This window comes from Budorcas taxicolor, chromosome 11, assembly GCF_023091745.1.
Source record: "Budorcas taxicolor isolate Tak-1 chromosome 11, Takin1.1, whole genome shotgun sequence".
NCBI lineage: Eukaryota > Metazoa > Chordata > Mammalia > Artiodactyla > Bovidae > Budorcas > Budorcas taxicolor.
The window spans coordinates 64,101,365-64,121,086 of NC_068920.1; the positions used below are offsets into that span (position 1 = coordinate 64,101,365).

General features: G+C 37.8%; 1 protein-coding gene across 1 annotated transcript in view; it reads right to left on the minus strand.

Annotated features, from left to right (window-relative positions):
- The window catches only part of TSGA10 (testis specific 10), a 62,094-nt gene extending 42,862 nt beyond the window's left edge, over positions 1–19,232 (minus strand). Inside the window, exons 1-5 of the mRNA XM_052649264.1 lie at positions 19,115–19,232; positions 18,290–18,445; positions 15,472–15,642; positions 15,304–15,381; positions 14,206–14,357 (exon numbers count right to left, since the gene is read on the minus strand). Coding sequence (XP_052505224.1) covers positions 14,206–14,357; positions 15,304–15,381; positions 15,472–15,642; positions 18,290–18,445; positions 19,115–19,165 — 608 coding nt within the window. The 5' untranslated portion in view covers positions 19,166–19,232. The remainder of the gene's footprint in view (positions 1–14,205; positions 14,358–15,303; positions 15,382–15,471; positions 15,643–18,289; positions 18,446–19,114) is intronic.
- Between the last annotated feature and the right edge of the window lie 490 nt (positions 19,233–19,722).

A 19,722-nucleotide genomic window follows, 5' to 3' on the forward strand; every position in this document is an offset into this window, starting at 1 on the left:
GTATTCATTAGTATTTTTTTGCTTTGCATAAAGTTACCATAATCTAAATTCAAACTTGAGTTCAGATGTTTTTCACCTACACTCAATCTTTAACATTTTTCAGTCTTATAATTTAGCCCTTCGAATTATCATTTTCTGCTGAAAAACTTTATATGAGCAATAGCCATTTGCTTTCAAGTAAATATAACCATTTACTTAAGTCAGTCAGTTCAGTCGCTCAGTCGTGTCCGACTCTTTGCGACCCCATGAATCGCAGCACGCCAGGCCTCCCTGTTCATCACCATCTCCCAGAGTTCACTCAGACTCCTGTCCATCGAGTCCGTGATGCTGTCCAGCGATCTCATCCTCGGTCGTCCCTTTCTCCTACTGCCCCCAATCCTTCCCAGCATCAGAGTCTTTTCCAATGAGTCAACTCTTCGCATGAGGTGGCCAAAGTACTGGAGCTTCAGCTTCAGCATCATTCCCTCCAAAGTACTCCCCTAATATTAGACATTTGGGTTCATTTCAGGTTTTCATTAGTATAAATAAATCTATAATGAACAGTATTTCACTGAGTCCACAAACGCTTACTAAGTATGTAGCAGGCACTATGGTGAACTAGATGGGCAGGGACCCTGCTCTCATGCAATTCATAGTCAATAAACAAATAAGTAGACAGACTATAATTTCTGGAAATATGGAAGCTAGATAATCTGAAAGTCCTCTCACCACAAAACACACATACTAAACAAGATGTAAGACGCATCCTTTAAAATGTATAGCAAAACTCAGAACAATCTGTAAGAGAAGTCCCTTGGTGCCAAATCAGAGTAGTAAGTCTATGAACTGATGTCATATCAGCTATGGTTGGGGTTTACCTGTCTCAGTAGCTTAGAGTCTTGTCTTTTAACTCAGAAACAGAAGATGAGGCCACAGAAATGTCTGCCACACAAGTTTTAGAAATAAGATCCCCCCACATAAAGCCACTAAGAGCTACACTATTAGTGGAGAGGCCAGACTAGAGGAAGTCAGCTTGCCAAACATTGCTAAAGCAGGGTAACAAAAATAACTAAACATCTTCGTTGGGCAATCTCAATCTCAAGAAATCAAAATAAAATCTGGTTCCAGGATGGTAATATAATCTAGAAAACTTGGTGGAAATACACATAAAAGTTTTCTGGAGGGACATGACTTCAACTCAGACACAAACCAAACCCCAGACAAGGGTCTGTTGAAAATAAGCTCACAAACCAACACAATATTATAATTATCTTTCAATTAAAAATAAATTTTAAAAAAATGAGCTCACAATTCAATCTTAAAAACATACTAAGAAACAACCCAAACTTAGTGGGAGTCAAAAGACACACAAACTAAATTAGATCTCAAAGAACTTCAGATTATAGCCTTATTAAACAAAAATTTTAAAATAATTTTAAATACTAATACATAAAAAATGTAATACAAATTCATAATAAAAAGAGCCAGCAGATTTTAAAAAGAACCAAAGAGAACTTCAGGAAATTAAACTAAAGGCATTGAAATAAAAATTTTAAAAGGACATCAAATGACAAGTTAAAGAATAAAATAGATACAGCTAAAGAGACAATTAGTAAGCTAGAAAAAAAGCCAGATTAGAGAAAATTATCTATAATAGAGCACAGATAAAAAGACAGAACAAATACAAAGGAAAGTTTAGGAGATATAAACAACAGAATGAAAAGGTCCAATATTCACCTAATAGGGATTCCAGGAAAGAACAAACACAATATTCAAAGAAACAATGGCTGATATCACACATGAACTCTCACACTAAAGAAATATCAATAAAAAACATGAAAACCAGCTTTAAGGGAATGTAAATCATAGGTAGAACAGAAAACAAATCTGTATCTAGTAAATGGGGGAGGGTAAAAGGACTTAAAGGGAGACAAGATTTCTACATCAACAATGCAAAAAAAAAACTAGGCAGAATCTCTAAATAGACACTCCTCTAAAGAAGACATACAGATGGCCAACAGGTACATGAAAAGATGCTCAACACTGCTAATTATTAGAGAAATGCAAATCAAAACTACAACCAGGCATCATGTCAAACCAGTCAGAATGGCCATCACCAAAACCTCTACAGATAATTAATGCTGGAGAGGGTGTGGAGAAAGATGAATCCTATTACATTGTTGCTGCTGCTGCTAAGTCGCTTCAGTCGTGTCCGACTCTGTGCGACCCCATAGACAGCAGTCTACCAGGCTCCTCCGTCCCTGGGATTCTCCAGGCAAGAACACTGGAGTGGGTTGCCATTTCCTTCTCCAATGCATGAAAGTGAAAAGTGAAAGTGAAGTCACTGAGTCGCGTCCAACTCTCAGCGACCCCATGGACTGCAGCCCACCAGGCTCCTCCGTCCATGGGATTTTCCAGGCAAGAATACTGGAGTCAAGATATGTTTAGGAGGTTTTTATACCAAAGACCAAAGGGGCTTAGGTTATAAACTACCTGATGTACTTTTTTTGAATGGTGATTTTGGAGCTTAAAACCGACTCCTCTGTGCACCCTCAGGAGCTGTTAAAAATCAGGGTTCTGGCATATCGTGCAATTCTCCTGATTTCTCTTTAAGGTCTTATTCTCAAAACAAATTCCCACTTGGTTCTCAGACTGCACTCCCCATCAGTGCTCAGTTGTACACACTTTGCCCAGTTCTAAGGAAACACTCACTCAGAGACATTCAAAATAATGCTTTTATAGATAATTGTTTATAATTAAGTAGATTCTCCAGAGAAACTCACACTAGTGAAACAGAAAATTCTACAGATGACAGCACTCATAAACCAAGCTACAGTGTATAGTGATGGCGTTTTATAGTTTTCATTCAGCATTTTACCAAATAATATAAGCAAGTTTGATAGCAGAGACTGAAATTTACGCTTTGCTACCTCAGAATGACTCTAAGACTTCAAATTCAAAATGAGAAATCTGTACCTATTATAAAACTCAGTCCACAGAATAGAATGCTTCCTTCACAAAATGACATAATCAGAACCAAACGATAGATTTTTAGAGTATTTTGGAAAAACGTCTTGACAGGTAATTTGTCTGACCAGAACTCAGATAGTGAAGGTTCTCAGTATAACATTAATATGGGATCTGACATACAGTCGCCATCTCTAGCTCAGAGTCCTATTATAGATTTTGGTTGCTTCCAAATTTGGGCAATTATATTAAAGCTGCTACAAACACTATGTGTAGGTTTTTGTGTGTACATGACGTTTTCAACTCCTTTGGGTAAATATCAATAAGCATGATTGGTGGATCATATGGTAAGTGTATGTTTAGTTTTGTATGAAACTGCCAAATAGCTTTACAAAGTGACTGTACCACTTTTAATTCCCATCAGCTCCTGTTGATCTACATTCTTACCAGTATTTGTTGTGCTTCCAGTTTTGGCCATTCTAATAGCTATGTTTTAATATCTTGTTTTAATTTGCATTCTCAGATGATATATGATGTGTTGCATCTTTTTATATACTTCTTTGATATCTCTATAACTTCTTTGATGAGATGTTTGTTAAGGTCTTTGGCCCATTCTAAGTGGGTTGTTGCAAAATTCAAAAAATCCTTATTGCAAAATTCAGACTTAAATTGAAGAAACTCGGGAAAACCACTAGACCATTCAGGTATGACCTAAATCAAATCCCTTACGATTATATGGTGGAAGTGACAAATAGATTCAAGATATTAGATCTGATAGAAAGAGTGCCTGAAGAACTATGGACTGAGGTTTGTGACATTGTATAGCAAGCCGTGATCAAGACCATTCCCAGGAAAAAAGAAATGCAAAAAGGCAAAAATGGTTGTCTAAGGATGCCTTACAAATAGCTGAGAAAAGAGGAGACGCTAAAGGCAAAAGAGAAAAGGAAAGATATACCTATTTCAATGCAGAGTTCCAAAGAATAGCAAGGAGAGATAAGAAAGCCTTCCTCAGTGATCAATGCAAAGAAATAGAGGAAAACAACAGAATGGGAAAGACTAGAAATCTCTTCAAGAAAATTAGAGATTCCAAGGGAACATTTCATGCAAAGATGGGCTCAATAAAGGACAGAAATGGTATAGACCTAACAGAAGCAGAAGATATTAAAAAGAGGTGGCAAGAACACACAGAAGAACTATACAAAAAAGATGTTAATGACCCAGATAATCATGATGGTGTGTTCACTCAGCTAGAGCCAGACATCCTGGAATGTAAAGTCAAGTGGGCCTTAGGAAGCATTACTACAAACAAAGCTAGTTGAAGTGATGGAATTCAGTTGAGTTATTTCAAATCCTAAAAGATGATGCTGTGAAAGTGCTGCACTTAATATGTCAGCAAAGTTGGAAAACTCAGCAGTGGCCACAAGACTGGAAAAGATCAGTTTTCATTCCAATCCCAAAGAATGTTTAGACTACCGCACAACTGCACTTATCTCACACACCAGCAAAGTAATACTCAAAATTCTCCAAGCCAGGTTTCAACAGTACATGAACTGTGAACTTCCAGATGTTCAAGTTGGATTTAGAAAACGCAGAGGAATCAGAGATCAAATTGCCAACATCTGTTGGATCAGTGAAAAAGCAAGAGAGTTCCAGAAAAACATCTATTTCTGGTTTATAGACTACGCCAAAGCTTTTGACTGTGTGGATCACAAGAAACTGTGGAAAATTCTGAAAGAGATGGGAGTACCAGACCACCTGACCTGCCTCCTGAGAAATCTTTATGCAGGTCAAGAACCAACAGTTAGAACCGAAACAGACTGGCTCCAAATTGGGAGAGGAATAGGTCAAGGCTGTATATTGTCACCCTGCTTATTTAACTGATATGAGTACATCACATCATGCAAAACACCAGGCTGGATGAAGTACAAGCTGGAACCATGATTGCTGGGAGAAATATCAATAACCTCAGATACACAGATGACACTACCCTTATGGCAGAAAGCGAAGAACTAAAGAGCTTCTTGATGAAGGTGAAAGAGCAGAGTGAAAAAGTTAGCTTAAAGCCAACATTCAAAAACCTAAGATTGTGGCATCTGGTCCCATCACTTCATGACCAATAGATGGGGAAAAATGGAAACAGTGAGAGATTTCATGACGCTTGCTCCTTGGAAAAAAGTTATGACCAACCTAGACAGCATTTTGAAAAGCAGACACATTACTTTGCCAACAAAGGTCTGTCCAGTCAAAGCTATGGGTTTTCTAGTAGTCACGTATGGATGTGAGAGCTGGACTATAAAGAAAGCTGAGCACCGAAGAATTGATGCTTTTGAACTGTGGTACTGGAGAAGACTCTTGAGAGTCCCTTGGACTGCAGGGAGATCAAACCAGGCAATCCTAAAGGAAATCAGTCCTGAATATTCATTGGAAGGACTGATGCTGACCCTGAAACTCCAATACTTTGGCCACCTGATGCAAAAAACTGACTCACTGGAAACAACCCTGATGCTGGAAAAGATAGAAGGCAGAAGGGGATGAGAGAGGATGAGATGGTTGGATGGCATCACCAGCTCGATGGACATGAGTTTGAGCAAGCTCCAGGAATTGGTGATGAACAACGAACTGAGTGAATGAACTGAACTGAAGTGAGTTGTTTCTTATTGTTGAGTTTTTTAAAAGCCCTAAATATAATTTGGATGTGTGTGTTAGTTTCTCAGTCGTGTGTGACTCCTTGTGACCCCATGGACTGTAGCCCACCAGTTCCTCTGTCCATGGGATTCACCAGGTAAGAATACTGTAGTGGGTTGCCATTTCCTTCTCCAGAGGATCTTCCAGATCAGGAATCAAACCTGAGACTCCTGCATTGCAGGCAGATGCTTTACCATCTGAGCTATAACCTATCTATTACGAAGGTACAATTGATGTATAATATTATATATTTCACGTGTATAATATAGTGATTCACAATTTTTAAAGGTTATATGCCATGTATATCTGACTTTATTTTGGGGGGCTCCAAAATCACTGCAGATGGTGACTGCAGCCATGAAATTAAAAGACACTTACTCCTTGGAAGGAAAGTTATGACCAACCTAGATAGCATATTCAAAAGGCATTACCTTGCCAACAAAGGTCCGTCTAGTCAAGGCTATGGTTTTTCCAGTGGTCATGTATGGATGTGAGAGTTGGACTGTGAAGAAAGCTGAGTGCTGAAGAATTGATGGTTTTGAACTTTGGTGTTGGAGAAGACTCTTGAGAGTCCCTTTGACTGCAAGGAGATCCAACCAGTCCATTCTAAAGGAGATTAGCCCTGGGATTTCTTTGGAAGGACTGATGCTAAAGCTCAAACTCCAATACTTTGGCCACCTCATGTGAAGAGCTGACTCATTGGAAAAGACTCTGATGCTGGGAGGGATTGGGGGCAGGAGGAAAAGGGGACGACAGAGGATGAGATGGCTGGATGGCATCACCAAATCGATGGACATGAGTTTGAGTGAACTCCGGGAGTTGGGGATGGACAGAGAGGCCTGGCGTGCTGCGATTCATGGGGTTGCGAAGAGTCAGACATGGCTGAGCGACTGAACTGAACTGATATCTGAATTATTTCACTTAGCGTAATACCCTCAATGTCCATTCATGTTGTTGCAAATGGCAACATTTCGTTCTTTTTTATGGTTGAGTAGTATCCCATTGTATGTGTGTGTGTATATATATATATATATACACATATATTTATACACCCATCTTCTTTATTCACTTGTCTGTTGATGAGTAACATTTAGGTTGTTTCCATATATTGGCAATTGTAAATAATGATTCTATGTACATTGGGTTGCATGTATCTTTTCAAATTAGTATTTTTGTTTTATTCCCATAAATACCCAGGAGTGGAATTGCTAGGTCATATGGTAGCCCTATTTTTAATTTTTTGAGAAACCTCCATACTGTTTTCCACAGTGGCTACATCAATTTCCATTCCCATCAGCAGTATATAAGGGTTCCCTTTTCTCCACATCTGGCCAACATTTGTTATTTGTGGTCTTTCTGATGATAATCATTCTAACAGCTGTGAGGTGGTATCTCATTGTGGTTTTAATATGCATTTCTCTGATGTTTAACATTTTTGAACACTTTTCCATGTGCCTGTTAGCCATCTGTATGTCTTCTTTGGAAAAATATCCATTAAGTTCTTCTGCCCATTTTTTAATTGAGTTGGTTATCTTTTTAAAGTTAAGTTGTAGATAGCAGTTCTTTATCAGAGGTGTCTTCAGCAAACATTTTCTTCCAGTCTGTGGCTTGTCTTCTCATATACTTGATATCATGTTGAGCAGAGTATTAAGCCTTCAATTTTTTTCCCCATTTTTTTTTACTGGATGCTCAGGTGGCACAGGACAGTTCATAACATGGCTTCAGAGGTAGGGAGGAGCAGGGAAACAAAAAATAAACTGGGGTGGGAAAGAAAAACCACCAGGAGGAGGGAAGATCTGGCTGGTTCCTTCTCAGCCTGATTTAGGGGAGGGAGTCGGTGCCTCTGAACAACAAGGATGGATCCCTTCCTTCAACCCTTGGTAGGGGAGAGAGGAAAAAAAAAAGCAAAAGGGTGTTGCTTTGGCCCTCCTGAGTCTCAAGGAAAGGAGGGAAAAGCGAGTGTTTTGATGTCATGAATTATGGGAAAGAGCAGAAAGAAGTGCTGGGTAGGATACAGGTCAGTGGGAAAAACTGGCAGATACCAGATGGTGACTCTGGGCGTCCTTTGAGTTGGAATCACTCCAGTATGGTGGCTGGGGGGTCCCCACTGTTGATGGGTGCTGAGGTCTCTGGGGTGGTGGGCTGCCTCGGTCCCAGGGACCACTGCAGTCTCCGCTGGAAGTAGGGGCAGTTTCATGGGCGCTGGGGCTCAGGTTGGGAGCTGTCATGGGGCCTTGGCTGGGCTTGGTCTCATCATCCCCACCTTCTGTGGTGGCCTGCTGGGGTGGCCTGGGGTGGCAAGGCCCTTAGTACCTGGGTCAGAATCTGGGTGGGGGTATCCGCTCAACCCCTGCTGCTGGTCTCCTCCAACGGGGCTGTCTCTTTGGGTTCTATGCCATCCGTGCCCTCTGTGGGCTGCTGCTGGTTGGGGGCCAAGGGCCTCACACGAAGAACTGTCAGTAGAAGAAGGGTGGTGGGCTCCATCGTCTGGGCCACTGCCCAGAGTCTTTGGCATGCTCCCCTTTGCTGCCTGGCTCTGTTCCGCCCGATCGAGCCTCTTAAGTCTTCAATTTTAATGAAGTAGAGTTTGTCAATTATTTCTTTCATGGATTGTGCCTTCAGTATTACATCTAAGAAGTAACCAGCATGCCCAAGGTCATCTGGTGTGCTTCTAAATTTTGGGCTCTGGCCCATGTCCGCTGCAGCTGCAGATGCCAGAGGCGCTGAACGTCTCCACTGTCCCGTTTCTGTTTCTCTTCTTGACAGCAGGCTTCCCTACATCCTCCTCTTCAGGCCTGCTTTCCTCAATTAACCAAAAAGAATCTGCCTGCAACACAGGCGACCCAGGTTCAGTCCCTGGGCAGTGAAGATCTCCTGGAGGAGGGCATGGCAACCCACTCCAGTATTCGCGCCTGGAAAATCCCATAGACAGAGGAGCCTGGCAGGCTACAGTCCATAGGGTCGCAAAAATCGGACACGACAGAGTGACTAACACTTTCACTTTCTTTCACTTTATCTGATAAAAACATGACCCGAAATATATAAAGAAATCTTACAGTTCAACACTAAATGGATAAACAATTGAAAAACTGGGCTAAAGATCTAAATAGACACCTCATCAAAAATACACAGATGGCAAGCAACAATATGAGAAGTTCCACATTATTTGTCATTAGAGAATTGCAAATTATGACAAGACATCACTACACACATACTTTAATGCCTAAAATACAGAAATTTGACAATAATAAATGCTGACAGAAAGTCTCCTTCATTCCTTCTCATGGAAATGCAAAACGGTATACTCACTTTGAAAGTGAGTAGTTTCAAATTGGTAGTTTCTTACAAAGTTAAATGCAGTTTTACTATATGATTCAGCAATTGTGCTCCTAGGTATTTACTGAATTGATCTAAAAAATTCTGTTCTGGGGATTCTCTGGCAGCCCAGTGGTTAGGACTCCACATTTTCACTGCTGAAGGCACAGGTTTAACACCTAGTCGGGAACTAAGATCCTGCAAACTGTGAGAAGCCAAAATAAAAATTTAAATAAAAAAATAAAAACTTCTGTCCACACAAAAACATGCACATGAAAGTGTATAGCAGCTTTATTTACAATTGCCAAAAATTAGAAGCAACCAAGATGACTCTTAATAGGTGAATGGATAAACACACTGTGGTACATATACATGATAGAATATTATTCAATAAGAAATGAACTATCAAGGTATGAAAAGCACATGGATGAACCTTAAATGCACATTACTAAGTGAAAGAAGCCAGTGTGAAAAGGCTATGTACTATATGATTTCAATTATATGACATTCTGGAAAAGGCAAACATTACCTCAGCCAGGCAACTGAAGTCAAAATCAACAGTGATAAATCACATTGATAAGATGTACTCATGACATCTGAATATCTGTGTACTCGAAAATGGCACCTTACTACTGTGACCTCTCAAAAATATAACCCAGTCTAACCACGAGAAAGTCATTAGACGAACCCCAATTGAGAGACATTCTACAAAATACATGATCAGTATTCCTCAAAACTGTCAAGGTCATCAAAAACAAGGAAAGTCTGAGACTTTCATAGCCAAGAGAAGCCTAAGGAGACAAGACAGCTAAATGTAATATGGTGTCCTGTATGGGATCCTGGATCAGAAAAAGGACATTATGGAAAAACTAAGGAAATCTGAATAAATTACAGACTTTAGCTTATTAGAGTGTATCAATACTGATCAGCTAATTTTAACAAATGAACCATACTAATGCAAAATGTTAATAACAGAAGAAACTGGGTGTGAGGTATGTAGGAACTCTGCACTGTTTTCACAAATTTTCTGTAAATCTAAAACTGTTCTATAATACAAAGTTTTATTTTTAAAAATTTGTATTTTCATATATAAGCAATAAGCAGTCAGAAATTAAAATTCTAAAATTCCATTTACATCAGTATCAAAAAGCAAAAAATATTTAGGGATAAATTGACAAAAATAATACAAGATTTATACACTGAAAATTATAAAACATTATGAGAAAAATTGAAGATCTAAATAAAGAAATGGACAGGAGTTCCCTGGTAATGGTCCAGTGGTTAGGACTTGCTGCTTTCATTGTAGTGGCCCAGGTTCAATCCCTGGTCCAGGAACTAAGACCCCATGAGCCATTAAGCATAGCCAAAAAAAGAAAGAAATGGAGAGTGTTCATGAGTAGGGGTTTTTCACCAATTCCAAACTGCCAAGGCTTTTCTGTTTATACTATGAACCTGATTCTAAAATTAAACAAAAATGCAAGGAACCAGAATATCCAAAACAACTTTAAGAAAGAACAAAGTTAGAGGACGAACACTACGTAATTTGAGGACTAAAAAAAGTAATTAGGAAATGTTATACTGGCATCAAGACATATAAATAGATCCACCAAACAAAATAGATACTCAAAAAATAGACCTTCACATATATGGACAACTGACATTCTATAAAGCTACCAAACAATTTAGTGAAAAAAGGAAAGCTTTTCAACAAATGGTGCTGGAACAATTGGATATTCATATGCAAAAAAAGTGAACTTTGAACTACACCTTCTACTATATGCAAAAATTAACTTAAAATGGATCATAGATTTAAATGTAAGAACTGAAACTAAAAACTGCTAAAAGAAAATCCAGCAGAAAAATTTCACCTTAGGCTTGACAATTTCTTTAAAAGAATACAAGGGCTGGAAATAAATTTTTAAAAAGCAGTAAGTTTCACATAATCAGAAATATTTTCTCTTTAAAAGACGCTTAGGAAAATAAAAAGGCAAGCCACAGACTGGGAAAAAATATATGCCAAACATATATTGTACCTGACAAAGAATTTATATCCAGAATATAGAAAAGATTTTTACAACTTATTAGTACATATAACTCAATAAAAGTTTGCAAAAGTTTGGAACAGACACTAAAGAAGATATATGTATGGCACAAAATGACATGAACAGATGCTCAAAATCACTAGTTATTAGAGAAGGCAAATCAAAACCACAGTATATACCTATTAGGAGGGCTAAAACCAGAAAGATACTGTATATAAAGTATTGATGAGGATAGGTAACAACTGGCACACTCATACACTGCTGGTGAAAATGTAGAATAAAACAGTACAACCACTTTGAAAACAGTTTAATCGTTTTTTCAGAAGTTAAACATACCTCCATCATATAACTCAGTCACTCTAGTCTCAGGTATTTAGCCAAGGGAAGTAAAAGCACACATCCATATAGAGACTCATATGTGTATGCTCATAATAGTTTCCATTATAGTTCCAGGTTGGAAACACGAAAATGTTTATGTGGTATATCCATATAATGGAATACTACTCAGCAATAAAAAGGAGTAAACTACTGATTATATGTGACAACATGGATAAATCTCGAAACAATTATGCTGAGGAAAGTAGCCCTATAAAAGAATATACACTGCATGATTTCACTTATATAATAACATTTTAGAAAATCCAAATAAACCTCTGTGACAGAAAGCAAATCAGTGGTTGCCTGGGGAAGAGGATAGGCAGGCATGAGAAAACTTTGGAGAGTGATGGACAGGGCCTCTATCTTGAGTGTGGTGATAGCCTTACAGGTACGAACAAATGTCAAAACTTACCAGACTGAACACTTTAAGTATGTGCAATTTTTACTATGTGTATGTCAATTACACTTTACTAATACCACTAGAAGAAAACAAATGTACACAAAGCCCTCAAAATTATTATATATTTATCTTTTAGAATATTTTTAATAAACCACTAAAATGCTTTCAAAGAACTTCCAACTACATGCAAAAATATTTATGGTATGGGATTAAGTGAAATTGGCCAAATATATAACTTAATATAGGATGATATCAATTACATAGAAAGCTTATATACAGACATAAACACTTCTGGCTAGAAAAACGAATCTATTTTACTGCATTTTCCCTGGGCGATGGAATTATGGGTGATTTAAATTTCTTGGAAACTTTTTCTCTGTTTTTCAAGGTTTTCTTTGTTGTTCTTATTTTATTATTATTATTATTTTTATTTTACCTGAACCTGCAATATCCTTTCAAGCAAGAGAGTAAAAAATAAATGAAGGGCAAAGTGAAAGACAGCCTTCAGAATGGGAGAAAATAATAGCAAAAGAAGCAACTGACAAAGAATTAATCTCAAAAACACACAAGCAGCTCATGCAGCTCAATGCCAGAAAAATAAATGACCCAATCAAAAAACAAACATTTCTTCAAAGAAGACATACAGATGGCTAACAAACACATGAAAAGATGCTCAACATCACTCATTATCAGAGAAATGCAAATCAAAACCACAATGAGGTACCATCTCACACTGGTCAGAATGGCTGCTATCCAAAAGTCTACAAACAATAAATGCTGGAGAGGGTGTGGATAAAAGGGAACCCTCTTACACTGTTGGAGGGAATGCAAACTAGTACCGCCACTATGGAGAACAGTGTGGAGATTCCTTAAAAAACTGGAAATAGAACTCCCATACGACCCAGCAATCCCATTGCTGGGCATACACACCGAGGAAACCAGAATTGAAAGAGACACATGTACCCCAATGTTCATCACAGCACTGTTTACAATAGCCAGGACATGGAAGCAACCTAGATGCCCACTGGCAGATGAATGGATAAGAAAGCTGTGGTACATATACACAATGGAGTATTACTCAGCTATTAAAAAGAATGCATTTGAATCAGTTCTAATAAAGTGGATGAAACTGGAGCCTATTATACAGAGTGAAGTAAGTCAGAAAGAAAAACACCAATACAGTATATTAACGCATACATATGAAATTTAGAAAGATGGTAATGATGACCCTGTATGCAAGACAGAAAAAGAGACACTGATGTAAAGAACAGACTTTTGGACTCTGTGGGAGAAGGCAAGGGTGGGATGATTTGAGAGAATAGCATTGAAACATGTATATTACCATACGTGAAATAGATCACCAGGCCAGGTTCGATGCATGAGACAGGGCGCTCAGGGCCGGTGCACTGGGATGACCCTGAGGGATGGGATAGGGAGGGAGGTGGGAGGGGGATTCAGGATGGGGAACACATGTACACCCATGGCTAATTCATGTTAATTTATGGCAAAACTACTACAATATTGTAAAGTAATTAGCCTCCAATTAAAACAAATAAATTAATTAAAAATAAATAAATGAATGAAGGGAAAGAATTTGAGTAATTCTCTGTCCTGACAAGTGATTCCAATGCATCAGTATGTACCACAGACCCTTGAAAGACCAAAGAGGTGACTTTGGGAATTTGTATATTAACCAAGTATTATCTGTAGACTAAATAATGTATTTCACACTCTCATGAACTATTATTTTTCATATGTTCACAGATACACTGAAATTCAACCTGAGTGAATGTGTAGAATTTCTGTTTCTCACGTCAATAGACAGTGCAAGTGAAACTGCTAACATGGAAGTCTTCAGAAACTTGTTCCCCTCCACCACTGCCTGTGGGTTGCTTTGACTGGGATTTCCTGCTACAGAGCAGTACACAGGAACAGCTAAACACAGTACGTGGCATCCAGTTCACAGGAGCTCTGTTGCATGTTCTTATTTCTTTGCTATGGCTTTTACTGTATGTCAAACCACCCCTTTTCTAAGCTATTGTCAAACCTGTGCTTTGTGTTTTCTTACACTGTTCAGATCCCAGGACATAATTTAAGTTATAAGGTAAATTAAAAACAGTGAAAGGCCAAGGTCAAACATGTTCTTTACCCAGAAGGGCTTTGTAAAAGCTATGTCAGCTAAATACTGAAGCTCCCTGCAAATACAAGATTAAAAGTACTAGAAGCTTGATTCCTATAGGTGCGGCACTCCCAGTCTGTCAGTCTGTAACTGACCTTTAGGAAATCATTTAATGTGTGCTGAGGTGTCCACTACTGTTTCATAATAATCCTTTCAAAAATTAAAGTCAACAAATAACTTAATTATCACCCTAAAATATCCTTCAAAAAGCAGAGCTACTATTTATAGTAAACCATTGGTTTAATGGTAATTGACTTTACCTCAAAGAATTATTCTCTGCTTTTTGTCTGCCAAGTTCACTTTCAGTATCCATCGCCTTTCTTGCTAGTGATTTCATTTCTTTTTCCACAGTGGTTATTGTTTCCTTCATCAAAGTCATATTTGACATTTGTTCCATACGTTCATCATCAAGCTATACAAGCAGAATGACAAGGTTACTGCCATCACTAAAAACATCTCAGTAATCTTTCAGGAGACACATTCTGTCTTTGTAGAAACTGGTATATGAGATGATCAGGTTAGACTTGAACCCTGTGGGAGGCTGCATGGACAAGGCGCTGTAGAGCAGGAACTTGGGCACGCTGCCACACAGCTTGTCCATGAAGCCTGTCACAGTAGATGCACCTTTTCAATCTGGTTCAGCTGGACTACAGCACACATAGCCTGTTTGCAAGAAGCTTTCTTATTTGTTGCTCAATATGAACAAGTTATACATATAAACTGGGATTATGAAAAAAACTGTTTTTTTCTGTCTACTTCTATTGATTCCTTTAAAAAAAAAACCTCATTATAACATAAAACAGATGAATTTAGAAATATAGTCAATTAAAGTTGGTAACAGAAAGCTGAATTCCCTTAATTCTGTTTATATAGTCAGAATATCTCCAATATATATGGACAGCATCTCAAAGCCTTAACTAGTAACAAGGTGATGCTTCACAATTAAATTTAGTTTAAATATATTTTTCTCATTGGTTTTCATTCTGTTATAATTTTCTCTATCTTAGCTACTCTTTAGGAAGAATAAGCCAGTTTCTCTGTCCCTGGCAATGCTATCATTAATGAAACAGGGAGATGAATAAGTGTTAAAATCACTGAGAATGCATCCCTAATGCTTTTTCTTTAAAGAACATACACAAAAAGCATACACAACCTAACACAGAAAAGACTTTACTCACATTTTTTAGAAGAAAATGAATAATGAAAGAGTGATAATTTACAGCATATACACCACCTTAAACATCTTTAGGACTGCAAATGCTATCTGAGAAAACCAACTTTTCTGAACACAGAAAAAGGGGAAAGTGGGGAGCCACTGACAGTTTATAGCCCAAAGTGCAAAAGTGACTTTTCTTTACGTTATGGACTGTACACTCCAGCTCCTCTATCCTTTGTTCCAAGTGAGCCTTCTCATTAAACGCTGTCTCTTGGGCAATCTGTTTAAAAAACAAAAACAAAACAAAGGTCCTCTTAATGTTGCTGTTTTGCATTTCACAGATCCTCATAGAGATAAAATTCTTTCAAACCTTTAGCCTCTCCCTCAGACTATCTCGCTCTGTAGTCATTCTTCGCAAGTCAGTGAAGGCCACATCTCTCTCAGTCTCCACCCGCCGGAGGATAGCATGTGCTGTTGTTGATTTAGGAGACTTACAGCTTTTCATCATTTCTCGTCGAAGTCGGGCAATTTCTTCCTGTGCCTATTGTTTAAATACATACGTAGACTTCTGTTTAACAAGCTTTAAGACAGCTATCTTCTATCCAGCCAGATAAAATGCAAGCCTATATTAATTAATGTGCTTGCAGCAGGATAATGATATAATTCGTTAATGAATTTACACAAATAAATGCAAATGATGACCCAAATGTAAATGAATATCTACAAACACAAGTTTGGTTTATACTATCTTTGCCAAAAATTAAAACAAATTAATTTGGAGGCAGTTAATGCAAGAGAGAGTGTTTTACTAAGAGGTATCTATGATATATATCATCCATTTTCTGATAAATTTGAAATCAGTACAATTTAGGCAGAACACTGGCTTAATAAATATTATCATAGTGTTCCAGTATTTCTCTACAAAAATGTATGTGCCATTTCCATGTCTTGACTACTTTCACCCCAACAGAAAGGCCTACTGATCCTTACTGATAACCCAACCTATGCTTCACACACTTGTTCAACAACTATCCTTGGGTTCCAAGTCTATTCCATATCTGCAGGTGATTTCATACCCTGCTTTGCTACTTCCTTCCCTTATCATCCTTTCTCTCGATTTTGCTCACTATCTATTCAGCTAGTATCTAAGTCTCAGAAGAAGAAATATTACTTCCCAATTTCCATAGGTAAGCCTTGACCAGACTCCTGGACCTCATTTTCTGAAGTGTCTTTTAAGATACCCCTAACTCAATTTTAATTACTTGTCTCACTTTAAATACCACCCTCTCCACTGGCTCTTCCTCTACTTCTTCAACCATGCACATGGCTCCCATATCTTGAAAAGCTGTCACTTAATCCTACTGTCCCGTTTATCATCATCTGTCTCTTTCTCCTTTGACAGTTTTTTTTTAAAGTGTCATGGTTTGTACACCCTGCCTGTTCCTTATCATCCATTCTCTAACTCCAGTTTAACCTGGCTCCCACACCCACCACTCTATGGAATTTCAAGTACTTGTGTCTCTATAAATCAATTATACTGTAACACAGCCAAATCCTAAAGGAAATCAACCCTGAATACTCATTGGAAGGACTGATGCTGCAGCTGAAGCTCCAATACTTTGGCCCCCTGATGCAAAGAGCCTACTCACTGGGAAAGTCCCTGATCCTGGGAAAGATTGAAGGCAGGAGGAGAAGGGGACAACATAAGATGAGATGGTTGAACGGCATCACTGATTCAACGGACATGAGTTTGAACAGACTCAGGGAGATAGTGAAGCACAAGGGAGCCTGGCGTGCTGCAGTCCATGGGGCTGCAAAAAGTTGGACACAACTAAGCGACTGAATAACAGGAACAAACTCGTTCTCTTGTTTGTATCTACTGGGGCTGTTGCACTACAACAACAGAGCTGAACAGCTGTGTCAGAGGTCACATAGCCTGCAAAGCCCAGGCTGCTTTTTACCCGGGCCTTCACAGAAAAAGTTTGAAAACTTCTGTTCTAGTCCAATCCACCTCTGAAGCCTTGGCTCCCACCTCACTCCACGGACATACACCTTTTGTTCTAGTCATAAATGGATTCATTCACATACTGTTTTTCCTGCCTTTACCCTTTGTTTCAGGTCATTCCTTTAGTTTCAATGTTCCTTCTTACCCCTTTCAAGATAAGAGAAACCCCATCTTTCCTTCAGGACTTAAACTCCATATAGTCCAGCAAAGATCTTAACTGCCATAACTAAAAAATACCTATCTCTTCTATTTCTTATAATGTCTTCTAGACTACTTATGCTAAAATAACAAAAAATAGATACAACACAATATACTTCTCTTCCTACCTAGAATGCAAACATAGGAAACAGTGTCTTATTTTTTCTATCTTTTAGAGTAACAAGCCCAGAACCTTACACTTAGTAGCTGCAATTCTTAATAAAATTTGATATTTTTGAAAAAATTATGTTGGTGATACATGGGGTTTAATTGAGTAAAGAAGCTATTTGTTTAATAAGGGTTGTACAATCGTAAGCTAAAAATACAGATAAACAACAAATTGATTTTACTCTCTGAAATTAAACAAATTTTATGACAATTCCTAAAGTGATTGACAGTACACCACAAGCTATGTGTTAATATTTTTTAACCTCCAAATCCAAATCTTTTCACCATGAACTCACTGTATCTGGTTACTTTTCTCATTTCTTATTCTAAAAATTAGGCTATTTCTATGCATGTATATCATCTTTCTAGGATAAGAGGACAACACGTGTGTGTACACATACACAAATACTTCATATTTCATTAAGAACATCATAAGAACAAAGGTAATTCTCAAATGTTAGATTAATTTGATTAATAGATTTAAGTATTCTCACAGAACTTAAAGAATTTACCCATCTCTTGGAATTAAATGCTGGCTTCCCAGGTGGACTGAATGGTAAAGAACCCACCTGCCAATGCAGGAGACATAAGAGACATGGGTTCGATCCCTGGGTCAGGAAGATCCCCTGGAGGAGGGAATAGCAACCCAGTCCAGTATTCTTGCTTGGAGAATCCCATGGACAGAGGAGACTAGCGGGCTACTGTCCATAGGGTCACAAAGAGTTGGACACAACTGAAGTGACTGAGCACGCACAAACACGCACGCAGAACTGAATGCTAGTACTTACATATCTTGTTTACGTATAAGTAAGCTTACCTGCTCATACAGAAGAAAGGTCTTGTCTCTCTCAGATGTGAGAACCTTGACATTGCCCTGAATTTCTGCCAAATGACGCTCATATTTTTCCAGCATGCATTTGAGTTCTTCACGGTCTCTTGTTGTCTTCAGAAGCTCTACATCACAGTTTGTACCCTATAATTATTACATGAGAAATCTGAATACAAGGTCCTTCCATATACCACAGATAAACTACATTCAATATCCTATCATAAGCCATAATGGAAAAGAATACGAAAAGCAAAATATGCATGTATAACTGAGTTACTTTGCTGTACAGACTGAAATTAAACACAACATTGTAAATCAACTATACTTCAGTATAATTTTTTTTTAATGTGAAATTCTTCTTTGATATGTGTTATTAATATAGTCCATGGGGTTGCAAGGAGTTGGACACAACTGAGCAACTAACACACACACACACACACACACACACACACACACACACACACACTAATAGAAATGTCCTACTGGTGGCAGCACACAATTTCTGGTTAAGCAAACATGATTATATAATGAAATAATGAAAAAAAAATTTAAAAATCACTTCTCTTTTAAACAACATCATCCCAAATTGCTCCACATTTGTCTAATTACCCCCCAACCACTACTAATGCTGGGGATAAAGGACCAATTTTGATGGTCCATGGTGCCACCAAAGAAAGCTCCATCTCCCATTTTCCTTGAGATACCAATTCATGCCAAATTAAAAGGAATTATTTCCAGATTAGGTGAATCAAAAATAAAATCCACTGCTTCAGCAACAAATTCCAAAACATTTACAAGTTTCCAAAAACCTACCCGAGAAGATGGAGATGGGCGTCGTGGGCTTTTAGATCTACTTCTGATCATCTTTCTCAAATTTTGAGCTTCACTCTTGTAGTAATCTCTGTCTGCTTCTAAAGTTTTGACAAAGGAATCAAGTCTGGAAGGAGATTTATTTTGTGCTTTTTCAGTCTCTAAAATTATCTTGCCAAGGAGGAAAAAATTAGGCCATTATTTCAAGCTAAACTATATTATCATTTTCTAAATGAAAGTTGAAAGCAAACAGGATCCTTAAAAATAATAAATTTGGTATTTTGAAATAATTCAAAAAATAATAATTCAGCAATACTTTCTAAAAAGCAGTTAGAAAAAAATTAAAAGCAGTTAGATGCCTTTCTTTTCCAGGATTTCTGAATGTACTATATTTTTATTTCACTGAAAATGTCCCTATGTTGACACAATAATTTTGAAGAAAAAATTTCAGAGGCCAGAATTGTTTCTTATAAGAGATCTAGTTATAAGTTCTAGAAATAAAATTAATTTGCTAAGAGAAACTTGTATGCTACTATTAAAGCATCTATTTATAGTTTCAAGTTTTATTCAATAATTGTTCAACAAATAAATTAATTAAATGTTGGATTATT